This window comes from Sander lucioperca, chromosome 21, assembly GCF_008315115.2.
Source record: "Sander lucioperca isolate FBNREF2018 chromosome 21, SLUC_FBN_1.2, whole genome shotgun sequence".
Classification (NCBI taxonomy): domain Eukaryota; kingdom Metazoa; phylum Chordata; class Actinopteri; order Perciformes; family Percidae; genus Sander; species Sander lucioperca.
In genome coordinates, this window is record NC_050193.1 from 24,849,280 (window position 1) to 24,864,015 (window position 14,736).

The 14,736-nt window shown below is 41.9% G+C and overlaps 1 protein-coding gene across 1 annotated transcript in view; it reads right to left on the reverse strand.

The window, feature by feature from the left end:
• Positions 1-12,324, reverse strand: part of ngfra (nerve growth factor receptor a (TNFR superfamily, member 16)) — a 31,899-nt gene extending 19,575 nt beyond the window's left edge. The window contains exons 1-3 of the mRNA XM_031318981.2: positions 11,901-12,324; positions 8,788-8,950; positions 623-988 (exon numbers count right to left, since the gene is read on the reverse strand). Coding sequence (XP_031174841.1) covers positions 623-988; positions 8,788-8,950; positions 11,901-11,939 — 568 coding nt within the window. The 5' untranslated portion in view covers positions 11,940-12,324. The remainder of the gene's footprint in view (positions 1-622; positions 989-8,787; positions 8,951-11,900) is intronic.
• Positions 12,325-14,736: the final 2,412 nt, after the last annotated feature.

Sequence of the window (14,736 nt, forward strand, 5' to 3'; positions counted from 1 at the left end):
CAACTATCCCTCCCCATTATATTAGAGTACGAGAAGCTTAGTTTCTGTCAGGTCAGTTATTGTTTATGTCAGGTGAGGTCCAGTTGCAGTTTCAGCTAATAATACTTTCAACCACCTATTCCACTAGAGAAAACACATAAACCCATAATTTTGCAGCAAGACTTTATTTTAAGGGCTGCAACTAATGAATATTTTCTCAATTTAATCAATTTTTTGGTCTATAAACTATTATCTAAGCCCAAGGTGACATCTTCAAGTTACAACCAACCAACAGTACTGTCACATTAAAAAGAAAATAACTTTAGAAGACATTTAGAAGTGTGAAGAGTGTTTAGAGGCAATTATGCCTGTAGAAACACTGCCACGATTAGTATTAGTCAAAATAGTTGCCAATTAATTTCCTGTCAATCGGCTGATCATTTCAGCTCTTTCTTCTCTGAGTCTACGTGATGCTGATGATGTCCAATGAATGATTTACCCGTCGGTCATAAGAGTTCATGTTTACACCTCTTGGTTTGTTTGTAATAAGTCAGACAACAGTATATGTCTTTCTTTTATTTGGTCTGGACCGAGTTGCGTGAACTGAAGGTGTGAAAGCGACCTGCGTGTGTGGCAGACTTACTGTGACAGACCGAGTCGCTGTTTGGTGTGCACACAGCCAGCTGTATCTCACTGTCCTCCTCATCACAGATGGTGCAGGGCAGGCAGGGGTCGAGGGAGCTTTCGCGGTCGGAGAAGGTATCATCCACGCACTCCTCGCACACCGTGTCATGGTCGTGTTCGCAGTGCGCGAACACACCCTGGCCCACTGGGCACACTGTACATGGCTCGCACTGGCCGGATAGCCCGTTGAAGAAAAAGTTGTAGTTGCAGACGCAGATGGCGTCGTTGGAGTCGGTGCAGGGCGTCTCCATGCGCATCAGGCCGGTACACTCAGTGCAGGGCCTGCACTGCTCTGTGTGACTGTAGTTCTCTGAGAAGGTCTCACCTGCAGGTGAGAGGACAGGTCAAAGGAGACGAGACAGAAAAGTGAGAGGGAGGAAACAAGAGAAGGGGCAAAGAGTTAGACATGGAGGTTAGACGATGGAAAGAGCAGGAAATATGAGGAGCTAAACAGTGAGTCTAATGATATTAATCATGTTTACTGCACATTCATTAGAAGGGAGGACACATTGATCCACTGGGCTCTTAGTGATTTGTGCTCCGGGACGAGAAAGGTGCTTTTGTAACGGAGCGAGTCAAAAGCCTGCAGTGCTTATTACGATATCGATCCCAATTTGTTTGTGCTATGCCGAGTAAACTGCTTTGAAGTGCAGGTGCATCAACATGCTTACGCTGATGTGCAGATGATAAAGACTTGTGTTTAGTATACCCAAGTGATCAAGCATTCAGTCAGGTATATTTTAAGGTGAGTTAAGAGAGTGTTGGGAGTCATTCTGCCAAAATGGGGCATTTCTGTCTTGCTTGAATTAAGTTTGTGTAAATCTTTTGCCAATAGTTTATTCACATTGCTAGATCTAAACTCATCTAAACACATACACATTCTGTTGGATTACCATTATATCATCTATAATGATTAATTCATTGCTAAATAGAAAATGTATTCAGTATATTGTGTTCTTGAATATACTGCTGTTCGAGCCATTCATACAGAAGATAAATATTTGTCAAAATGATTTATGTATTGTTTAATTTGCTAACCTAGTTATTAACTTCCTGTGTAGAATATTGAATTAGGACCAATAATGACCTCAATCAGTTCTTGCTTCTAATTGGTTAATACTTATGTCTGTCTTTGTGAGTCCGTTTAGATGAAGCTAAGGAGCCTGGAGAACACACTAGTCTTTGACTTTGCTTAACGTCTTTCCTCCGCCAAGGAGGTTGTGTTTTCGTTTCGGTTTGTCCCTTTGTGGGTTTGTTTGTGTGTCAGCAGGGTTATGGAAGAACTAATATTTATCATTTTCCCTATTTTCATTAAGCATGTTAGCATGCTAACATCAGCTAATCGGCATAAAACGCAAAGTAAGCTGAGGCTGAAGGAAATGTCATTAGTTTTGCAGTCATAAACCAAAGTATTTGTCAAATTTAAACTTTTACCTGATGAAGGATTACCAAAGTTATTGACTTTGGGAATCATACATATCTGTACAAAATGTCATTGCAACGCGTCTTGTAGTTGTTGAGATATTTCTGTCGGGACAAATGTGCCAGCGTGGTTCAAAGTTTGTGTTAGTTGCGGTTTGTGTCAAACATTTGTCAAACAAATGTCCTGCAAATTGACTGCATCGTCTTCCCCATTTTAAAGAACAACAGCATTGAGATAGAAGACCACAGCTGAGTTGTGGAGATCCGTGTTGAACAAGCAATGCTGACTAATTGCCCGCTGCTTTTCAATTACTTCAAACACTCAGATTTGCTCTCCAGGAACGTTTGCATCAGGAGGATTCGGGGGAGTTCATCGCTGAGGAAGTGATGACCTCAAATTAGTTTATTCTTACACAGAGTTCCTAGGGGCTCAAAGTAATTTATTAATATTGCATGTTCACATAGAATTATTTTCAGATATAATTGGATGCCTGATCAATTATGCATACAGTGAGAGAGGGGAGGGGGGGAGGGTCCCTGAGTGTGTTTTAGTGGTTGAATGAGACGGGAGTGGAGTAGAGAGGCTGACAGGGAAATAAATCTCCAGCTCAGATTCACTACAGAGGCAGCTTCACTGTTCTCCAAATCCCATTTTACTTTTTCTGTGGCGTGCTTAACATGAGAGCGGTCACCTTGCAAGAGCTGCAGTTCGGACACAATGTGTGATGTTTTGCTGACTGCTGCATACAAAAAAAAAATTGCGGGATGGCAAGGAGCAGCAATATGAAATTATCAGAAAAGAATGTAATTCGAAACAGCTTTGTAAACTGTTAAATTACTGCCTGTGTCACTCTTGATTTCACAAAATGAAGCAAATAGCAAGTTAACACTGGTTTAATCAATCTCCTTAGTGTTTGAACGCTCTTTGTCTTACAGTGAAATAAATCATTGGGACTGGATGTAACTGTAAATAAAGCCACATGACTGTGTGGATGTGTGTGTGTGTGTGTGTGTGTGTGTGTGTGTGTGTGTGTGTGTGTGTGTGTGTGTGTGTGTGTGTGTGTGTGTGTTTTTTTCATGGGAAGTGCTTAGTGGGTGTTGAGCAACAGCATATTGTCAGTGTGAAAAGCCCTGTAGCAATGTCCCAGCACTTGCTTTGCGCTGTAGTGCGGCTCTGGCAAGTAAACACTGGCACAGACTGAAGCTTTAAACACCTTGTAAACAGCATCACAGCTAAGAAGCTGACGATGAAAGCTGTCACATTATACAGGCAGACTGAGGAGGGCAGACACAGGTAATGATATAGAGACAGGTAGGGAGTAGGCAGAAAGACGGATCAACAAGTAAGGCTGGCCGGTCAACTTGCTCGAGAGAATCTCAGGACTGTTTTGCTCAGACCATCCTCACAGACTGTGAGTCAGATGTCCAACCTGAGTCTAAAAAACATGATTTAGAGATCAAAGTGTTGATGTATGACTGAAGGATCAGGGGAAATGGGGCACTCAGTGAGTGAGTTCAGTTTCCTTCTCGGATAGATACACACACACACACTACTAGATTCAGTGTTTTTTTTCTTTTCTCTATCTGTCATCAACATTTGCTCTTATTACTGTCTGGAGGCAGAAGTGATAGAAGAGAGTGACACCGACTGACCGGACCAGACAAATAACAGACCTCGGAGGTAAAGGATTATTTGAATTCGTGAGCTTGAAGTCTTTGTTTTTCTTTGCAGTCAGGCTCAACCAGCAAAGCTGTCCTCATTCATTTCAATTATCCCACAGCGCGCAGGCTTCCTTGGCTAATTTTAACTTGCATGCATGAGCCCCTTTGCAGTCCTTGTGTGTGTAAACACGTCTAAATGCCACCATATGCACTGAGAGAAGTGTGTGTTTGTGTGTGTGTGTGTGTGTGTGTGTGTGTGTGTGTGTGTGTGTGTGTGTGTGTGGTTTGTGTAATTTGTGTCAGCGCTTTCATCTGGGGGCTATAAGAAGAAAGTAAAAGGGCATTGAGAATCAGGTGGAGAGTGTCGTCTTTAATAAAATATGATCCTTTTCTTCTAATTGCCCCCAATTGAGCGATGACCGGCGCATCTCAGCAATCAGAGTTTTCATGTTCGGCAGGAAAAAAAGGGGCCGTTGGTAAACAGGGATTTGGCTGTGTACCGGGGGATGATGCACTTAAAATGTGCCACTTCAGCCCGTGAAGACCCCCCACCTCCAAAACACTGATGTGTTTGGGCCCCATTAGTGTCATCAATAATGTAGCTCTGGACGGCCTTGAAACTGCCTGATGATCTGCACAATCAGCACTTTAGGTGTAAGCTTTTAGTGAGGATGGCCATTTCTGCCACTCCACAGTGTGTCAGGGTCCCCGGTTCAGCAGAGGCACCATTTTCTTCCTGACCCTCTGCTGACTGCACATACATTGTCAACATGGGGAAAGCTGCGTGACGGCTTTATTTGTCTTTTTGAACATAAAATATTTTTGTGTGTAATTATTGCCATGCTTCATTGGTCCACTAAGCTTCCCTCCAGATTTGAAACTGGTGTTTTAGGATATTAGAAAAGCTATTATAAGGAGACCAAAGGAGGGACGTTGTAATTTAACAATCAACAGTTGCTCTTGTATCCTGTGCTGAGCAGTTTTTTTCTGCGTTAGGGTGCCATGTACGGACGAAGCTTCACCTGAAACTGCCACAGAGGACCTGCCAGAGGAAAATCTTCATTTCCCCTTTCCTTACCCCTCATGATCCAGCGTTGGCAGCGATTCTTGATGCTCTGTTTCAGCCATCACCAGCTGGGATTCTACTCTACTTCCCCCTATAAAACCCCAGTGAGCTCCAGTCGGCCAGCGGGGCTCTTCTTAAACGCTACAGTGACTCGTGAGTCTCTGTCTTCTTCTTTTTTTGTTTTATCTCAGATCTTCAGTCAGTTTGCAGGGCAAGTTTTTTCTGAATGGTTCACTTAGTGAGGCAGGACCGGTTGTCTTGTCTCCCATGACAGCAGAGAAAAGTGGAGGAGACTGATAAATATTTCAGCGCTGCTGACGCTGGCACTCGTCCCGAGCCGCGATCGGGAGGCCATGAAGAAGGGGGTGGTTACACTGGCAGGAAGTGGGGTATTAAGGGGGTAAATAAAGATGCTCCCATATTTACCATGAAACAGGAAATGGATGTGTTGACTTTTACTCTTCAATTATTCATTTCTGCACTTTAGAAAATGTATTCATAGCTTTAGTTTTCCAAGTAAGGTCAGTGTTTCAGCCTCTAACTTCCATATAAATCCCACTCAGTCTTATTTTAGTTTATGTGCTCCTGTGGGCCTCAGGTACATTAAGATTTTATCTGCTAAACCAAATTTTTTTTTTGAAACCAACGAAAATGCATTCGCACCGGAAATTGAGTGCAACCACCTGGGTGTTTGATCTTAATTGTTGAGTGTTTATCAGCATCTCATGTAGTGCAGAGCAAGATAATTGTTCACTGTTAGAGGCACAATAGGCTTTTCAATATGCTTTAATTAGCTGGATCAAATGAGTAAAGATGCAATGATGTAACAGTATGCATGATGAATGAGCAGATCGTGCCCTTTGGTGCCTGGCTCTCTAATACCATTTTATCCACTAATACAGACGATGAGTCATAGCAACAGAGAAGAGGAGGGGGGGATGCTCCCTGAGAAAAGCGAGTACAGGATGGAGAAACTAGAGTTGGTGGGATTCGCCCGTGTGAAGGGGTGGGGGAGGAGGGAGTGAATGAAAAAAAAAAAAAAAAGAAGTAGTTACTACACGGACAAAAACTACAGTCCTGAGGGCCAGCCCACATTATAGGAAAATGAAGCTGTGGTTTTCCATCTACGCATCGTCTGCCACTGTTTACGGCAGGAATATAAAAAAGGAATGTGACGCACTAGACAAATTCCTCATGACGTCAAACCGAAGATAAAGTCCAGACGATTGTGAAGCTGCGACCTGTGTCTCTACAGACTCAAGGCACCTCCACTCAACAAATTCCCTGCTCCAGTCTATCATATGCAACATTAGATAAAGACTATTAATTAATCACACTGCTCACTCTCATCTACTGGTGTGACTGGATTTCTAACACATAACCATAAGAAGTCCATAAGAAGTTTTTTTTTCTTTTCGTTTTGCACAAGAAATATTATTTGCAAATTTTACACCACTACCTTTCCTAACATTGATTTTGTTTGACAGAGAAGCTTCATGTGAAATTGACTCGCAGTCCTTTTCCTTTTTACCCTGTGGCACTGTTGCGCTCTAGATGTAGAGAATTGGCTTTCTGCCCTGCCTGAACCCATTGCTGCAGCTCTTGAGTTCCTCGAGGCAAAGAATAAAAACTTCAAAGGGGTGATATCAGCCAGACTTGAGATTCTTAATAACATAACACAACACTGAGATTAGCATCTGTTGTGCAAAGAAGTTCACAAGTGCAAGGATAATCAGAGTATCAATTTTCTTCACAAAGAACATTCCAGCATGCCAGCCTGCAAACATTCCTCCAGAATTTATCATGACAACATCCAGTTGATATTATTGTGATTTGCTGTTAAAAGACTTCAAATTCTTGTTTACATGCATCATTTGTCAGTGTTTACATGTGGCATGTGTGTGAGTGGATTAATGCAATTAATCATTGTTCAACTGAGAGTGCACTCTAAACAATACTCATTTTGGATTTCGGCTCCATGTCAGTCACCTCGAAGTCTCAAACTGACACAGCGTGGTCTTTCAAAAGGTAAGAAAAGGTGCGACATTTGTTTCGTCACAGTTCTTCAGCTCCTCCTGAACTATGTGGTGATGCTCGTGACCTATACTTTGACGTTTACTTAGCACTCTGACTACACCAACGTCTCAAAGGGCACAGAGAGCTGCAGGAATGTGACGCAGAAAGACGCCCCAATCTAGAAAAACACATTTGTTTGCAGCATTGGCTCTTCTTCTTCTTCTTCTTCTTCTTCTTCTTCTTCTTCTTCTTCTTCTCTGAGATGTTGCGGTCTTGGCACCTCTCCCAGCTCTGGTCTGTAGAGCGAGTGCTAATGGTTCACAGCCTGAGCCGAGCTGCGAGCGAACACATTTGGACCCACTTACAAGCATCAAACATGTGAATTCCTGTCTTATTTCTCAGGACACTCGATAAAGGCAAAACAGACATATCATACAAATGAGAAAATTGGACAATAGGAGTTTGTTTTGTTTTCATTTCAGGGCCCAAGCTGCCATTAAGCATTAAATTAGGCACAGAAAATGAATGTGGATGTATAAATAAAGATGATGTCAGTGCAGAAACGTTGCATTAATCTGTGTGTGTGTGTGTGTGTGTGATGCTGGTAAAGACAGGCCGTTTACATGTGTATTTCCTGTATTTTGATTGTCTCCAGATTGAATGTAATCCTTTTATTTTAGAAAGTGGAGTTTCTGTTAAGTCAAGTTTTAGCATTTTGGTGTTATAAGTTACTTATCCAATCTATTAAAGTGTCAGTTCACCCAAATCAATCTAATAAAAACATTTGTTGACCCGACTATGCGCAGATTTCATTGGAACCACATTGTAGCAAAGATGAAAATTGTTGATAGCAAGTCAAACATTGTTTGTGGAAAGACTTGTCGCTGTTGAGTTTTTTAAAATGTAATTTTTCATTTTGAACACCACGAATGAGGCTGGCAGTACAAGCTTCAGAGGAAAAATTCTCAAAACCTCAGAACACAAAACTGACAACTGATGGTAACAAAATGAGAGAATGTTTTGATACCACTTTTAACAACCTAGCAAACCAAGAAGTTGTTGGTATTGATGGCTAATAACTGATCTATAAATCATTTCATGATTTATTAACCATTTATTAAACCATTTGTTACAACTTATAAACCCTATATGCCTAATGCCGACCTTACACTTAACGACTTTTCAAGCGATTCCACTGTCGCATACTATTTTCCAATATCGGAATGAAATCATGAGAGTCTTGCTAGAGTTGGGGCGCACTCCCGTCGTCTCTATCGTTTGGTGTAAGGTGGTCATAAAACTCAGCCCGAGTCAGTCTTTTTCCCGTCTTGACGTTCCGACAAAATCAAACGTGTTTAATATTATCGTAAGTTTTAAGTCTTGGTAGTGAAGTTAAATCACGTGAATATTGTCAACAACCAATGGGTGCGCTCCCTCTAGCACCAAACAGGAAGCAGCAACAGCTAGAGCCAGTGTTGTTTATGGTTGCTATGGCGCCGCGCTAAGCTAAACGCTAAAGAGGGAAAGTTTGCCGATTTCAACCCTTCTGCAGCATGTCATCCAACGGGAGTTTTACCGGTGGATAAACGCGGACGTCCGAGTACTGCCACCATTTATCTGCATGTACGGCAGAACAGAAAATCTGCAAACTTTCCCTTGAGTTACCAGCAAATGCTAGCGGTAGCTAGCTAGCTTGGGTAAATCTTTTAAAACGAATCTAGTTGTAGTCTTGCAATTTGTGACCCTGCATATTATAATAGTCTTTGATGTTAGATGTGAGACGATAGTCTTTATATGTGAGATGATGTCAGACTTTAGTCTTTTCACCAAAGTCTTTTCGCAGTATTCTAGTGTATGGTAGGCATAAGTGGTACCAGTGTCTTTGATTTGATCAGAATGTACAGTAGTTGACAGTCCTGGTGTGTAACTCCATAACTTAATAAAACATTTCTACTCACTGTCCAAACACTGGGAGCAGACAGTCTGTGTGACGCCACATTTCTTCACCACTCCCTCTCCAGGTGGACACTCCTGGCAGCATTCTCCATTGGTGGTGTACTGGCCGGAGTCACAGGGGAGCTGCACCGCCCGCTCCGTCTTAGACGCCAACGCTAACGCCACCTGGGACAGCAGTACAGTACGTCAGAGCAGCACTTTCACACAAACACACACAGTACAGGGCCACTGTGACTTAAACATACACAGCAAAACAAATTGGTATAAATTACTGCCAGGTGTCCAACCTGTTCCTTAAATCCAACCGCTATCAGGATTCATCATAAATCATGTTGTCTCCACCCGAATTAGACACACTTTGAACAAGTCTAAACTGCCCTAATAGTTCCCCTGAAGGCACATCAGCTCTAATAGTAAACCTTTGACACGCTCCGGCCGAGGCAGTTACCATAAAATAATGTGTGCACGACATTATACACATGCCCGTCCTAATTACTGTCTAAAAGTGAGAGTAGCTGGGAATGTCAGCCCCTGCTTCCGATCAGCGTTGACACACACACACACACACACACATACACACACACATGCTTGTACTTCTATACTTGTGAGGACTTTTTTTATGGGAATAATGCATTCCCTACGACCTAAATTTAACCATCACAAGTGCAGGCTTAAATCCCTCCCTGAGCCTATAAGTCTAACTGTAACCCTAAATGCTCAAAGAAAAACTCTGACAGCTCTATAACAAAGTGAGGACCGTCTAATATGTTCCCCGTTACCAAAATTGTCCTCGGGGTCCAAAACTTTGGAGGACAGTGCAATTTAATGGTTTACTTTGTGGGGACATTTTTTTTTTTTTACCTAAATGGGAGATGAGTCCCCATAATATAATTGTGTGAAGAGATTTGTGTTCCCAGTGGATCAATAGAAGTACGCATACATGCTTTATTTCTATAACTCTGTCCTATTTTGCATATCAATCATATAAACACATTTTAACTTTCCCTTAATGTGGCATGCAGACATTGGACTGTAAATACACATGCATATGCTCTATTTTTGTCCTTCTTCCTGACACATAAGTATTCGCGTACATGGTTTGGTTTGAATGTCTTCATCCCTTCTAATCTACTCTAGTTATCACCTTCTTACTCTCCCACCTCTCTTGTTGCATTTCCTCAGTCCTCTGATATAAATGCCACGCAGCTCTACTGGCAAAAGAACTGAGGCTTGTTCCACTGGTGTGTATGCAACAATGTTAAATAAAAGAAATTCATATCCAGACATTTTAGAACAAAGAAAACCATTATACTGAAACACTTTCATGTTCTGTGACTCTTATTACGTAACAAGCAAAAACTAATTTCCACTTAATTCACATTTGCTGAGACATCAATTCAATCTTTGCTCTGTCATTTGTCCCTCCCCTCCATCCTCTCTCTGCATTCCCTGCTTTCATTCAGAAACAGATGTACTGAGCAGCCAGCAGCTCTCTCTCTCATTCTCGCTGTTCTTGCTCAACATTTTCCTCATTCTGTCATCCCACTTTTTGCTCTTAAGGTGCATTTCTCCTCCTGACCATACAACCTGCTATCTCAACAATTCTGCACAAATCTCTTAAGTATATCATCAGGATTAAAGTCATGTTTTTGTCTGCAAAAATGAACTCTGGATACAGTCCAAAATCTCAAGAGAGTTCCCTCCTGTATCTGCAGGGGGAGGATTCATGTCCCTGACTGCTGCGCCAGCTCCCTTTCCTTTCCTGTGACATCTCCCTGGAATATCACTCAGCTCAAATACAGATTAATGGCAAAAATCAGCAGGAAATTTGTTCACCAGCAGCAGGAACATGCATCCACACACACACACACACACACACACACACACACACACACACACACACACACACACACACACACACACACACACACTCGCAGCAACAACAACGTAGGGTTACCCAGCTGTGATGTGCTTGGTTTGTACTCTCCCCAATTTCATGGTCAATTTGAGAGTTTATTTCTAAATTTAATTCTACCAAAGTGCACCCGACCGTCGCCACCCTTTAAACCAGCTGTCATAACAGAGTGTCCCCTCACATCCAGGGCTGTTCACATGATGACTGAGCTGCACAGCCCAATTAGACCAGCTGCTGTGGACATACCAGAGTGCTGGGAGGATGTGCCCTCTCTATCTGCTCTGTGCTTCATCACCACCATCCTCCCATAATCAACTTTCTCACATTATCAGAAGACAAGAGCCTCGTGTTTCATGTAAAAATGAGGCAAATAATGAACTGCTCGTGTCGGCTAGGAATTCAATAAATCAATTTACTGCAGCATCTTTATCTCTTCTTATTTTAATATCCTGAAATTAGACTAAAAATTAGAAGGAAATTACTGCTTCTCATTAATGCTATTAAAGTCTGGGCCAAGGCGCCTTTCAGCAGACTGCTCCTGGATAACTGGATGCAGCTCAATATGAAGCAGAAATCTCAATTTGCCAGACACTAATCCCAGCAGGGCTGTCTACTGTAACTTTTCCTCTGTGGATGAAAACCAAGACGTGTGTGTGTGTGTGTGTGTGTGTGTGTGTGTGTGTGTGCGTGTAGCTGCATGTGTGGAGCTGAAGGGGGTATAACATAACCGGCATAATATCACATGCAAATCAGTTGTTTTGCTACATGCAGCACCTGCATGTTTAGCAGAGGAAAAAAACGACACATTGGTCCTTTTAATATGGCTTTTTTTTTAGAGGGAAACATCACAGCACTGATACAGTACACATTTAAACCCTGTTCAAAATATCGTATAGGCTACATGAATCACAGGCATCACAAAAAGGGATCATAAATGCCACGAAGAGCTCTGAAGTCAAGAAAAACTCACTACTAAAGTCCCAGCAGGACTAATAATGTTATATTATATCAATCTAAGAAAGGTCTCTATAAAATGTTCACGCAAATTAAAAACCATAGAAACAGGGAAACGAAATGTTTAAAAATATATATATTACAAAGTGCATTAAGTCACTAAAAACTAATTTACATTCTCTGAGTAACCCAAATTATTCAAAATATTCCAGCAAAAACGCACTAGTTACTGTACAGAGTACTTACCAAAGCGCACAGAATCACCAGAGATAAGGTAGTAGTCATCCTGCGTCGCCTGCTGGAGTCACACAAACACACAAACAGATCTTGTGCAGAGAAGGCAGCGCTATGTGGAGGAGGAGAGCCGCTCAGCGGGAGTGCTCATTTTAATTCCAGCGGCAGCGGATTTTATCAATGAGTCCGCACCATCACGCCTCTGTCCGGGACCTCTGGACTGGAGTCAGCTGCGACCGTCGGTGCACTCCTCAGCACCACCACCACTACCAGCACACACAAACACACAGAGAGGAGGAGAAGAAGAGTCCTGTCCGGAGTGCTGCTAAGCTGCAAGTGCACTGCGGAGGAGAGAGGGGGCACGTCCACCCTCCAGTTTATTACCCCTGATACTCCTGCAGTATTAGCTATACAACCCTCTCTCTCTCTCTCTCTCTCTCTCTCTCTCTCTCTCTCTCTCTCTCTCTCTCTCTCTCTCGCTTTAATCTCACGTGAGGTCTGACTAAATTCAAAAGTGACATAAACATGATTTACATTTGTAAGGACCAACATCTTCTCTATCTCTTTATTATATACAATGTGGTCAAAAGTATGTAGACACATCTACTTTTGTGTACTTTTGGTCTGGAGCTGTTTTTCATGTATTTCTCTTGTCCCAGTGGCTCCATTTTAAGGGAAATCTTAATAATGCAGCATACTGTACAACCATATTTTGTGGCAATGTGACCTCATTAATGCTGTTGTGGCTGAAATGGAGCAAATCCCTGCAGTGTTTTACATGACATATATACATTACATGTTTAACAATAACTTTGGGTGTAACATCAGGCTGTCCACATATTTTTGGCCGTATAGTGTATACTCCATCACCTAATCTAATTTTCAATAGTTGACACTGTGCCGTTGTTGGGCTGGATTGAATTATCTTGACGTGTGTTTCTGATATTTTTTTCTTCCCCAAATATGTAAATGAGGCAGCCAAAATATTAGAAACACCTTATGCACTCCAAAACAAGACCACCACAGAGTACAGCCTCAAAACTTGTCCTGAGAACTGGGTCAGCACACAAACAACTACCTCAATGACTGTAGGGATAACAGGTGTTTTTATTTTTCTATTGATTTACTTTTTTGCTCTGCAAATCGGATGAGTAAATTGAACAAAATCTGACTTTTTAAATGAACTCTGTGACTTTTTGTTTGTGCAAAACAAATGCTTGTGTGTCTCAGCTAATTACTGAGCAACATCAAAGTCCAAACATATTCCCATCAGTCAACTTCCAAAGGTGAATTATCATCATGCACCACAAGAGGGCGACTCAGCTGAGCTCAGATCAGCAGCAGCTTAACAATGAAGGATGAGGTTGTTCTTCCCTAAAGAGAAGTCCCTTCACTGAGGGATGTGCACTGTAAAAAGGCTTCATTTTCACTGATCTCAGGCTTCACACATTACTGTAACATACTGCTATACAATTTAGTACTTTATACATTTACAGTGGCCTCCATTAAAACATGGCAATTTAGATTTGATGTATCTGTAAATGGGTCTGTGATGCTCAAACGTGAGTTTATAGATATGGTATTGTAATTTTTTTATAACAAGACGTTTATTTTTTCATTTTATTGTGGTGATATAATAGTATTCTATTTTCCATGACAGGCTGTACCATACAGTGTTTAGCACTTCTGTTGCAGAGACGGATATACTGTAGTTTGGAACACTTTTTTTGGAAAACTGCTGAACATGTTGAGGTTTTAATCCATTAAGTGCTGCCTGCTGCATCGCGGATATTTTTATGTTAAGATGATACTAAATTTGGTGAGACCACTCCAAAACCACTAATGCACATCTAAGTATTGTAATTGGGTTTGATGCTCATCGAGGTACTTAGCCTTTACACTTAAGGAGAACCAGTGTTGATGGATATTGATCCAAGACAATGTGACGATAAAGCAGCAGTAGTCACCAAAAAATTTACAACTTTATCTGCATCCAGCTATCCATACATCAGCTTTCCCGATCTCCATCTTGTACGATCCTCCTGACCCTGCTACTTCCACCTTCTTCACACCGATCATCAGCTGCATCAGAGGCTGCTGCCCCTGAAGCAGCAGCAGCAGCCACAGGGTGATTTAGTTACACTGTTGTAGATCCAAATGCTCTCCAGTATTGATCTCGGGACACATCAATTTTCCCACTTCCTACATCCTCCTTTGAGATCACCCCTGCAGCACCTCCGACTCACCCCCATTCTGATGACTCTGACAGCACTCCTCTCCATCAATACCCTCTTCTTTGATATTGTATTCGCATGTCGTGTCCTTTGAATCCAGTATTTATTGTCCGCAGTCTGAGGAAAGGCACTCTATCACCGTGGGCGTGCAGGTGGTCAATGATGGGCTCCAACTCGTTTGTCAAATAAATGCTAATAATTAATATTATCACTCTCCAGGCATGTTGTTGATATTATTTGATCCCAGCAACAGTGTAACAGATGTACTACAACCCTAGGCTGAAATGGATCCACCCAATAGCCAGAAATAGAAAAATGTCCTCTGGATGTGAGCTCTATTAATAGTGTTATAGATATATGGATATGTGCTGACAGGGGTCTTCGGTAGGATACATGTAATTTTCTCTGTATGTATCACATTTCCAGCCATATGATTGGTCAGCGAAAGGAAATGTCATGTCAGGCTGCAAGGTCACTAATAAAATACAATCTTGATGAAGATGACTTGCCGCCCAGCGGAAGTCGTCACGTGAGCAACTCGAGGGGCAGCAACACATGAAATTCACTGGAACACGGTTTTATTCAGTCTGTGTAGAAATCTCTCTTGACTTGTC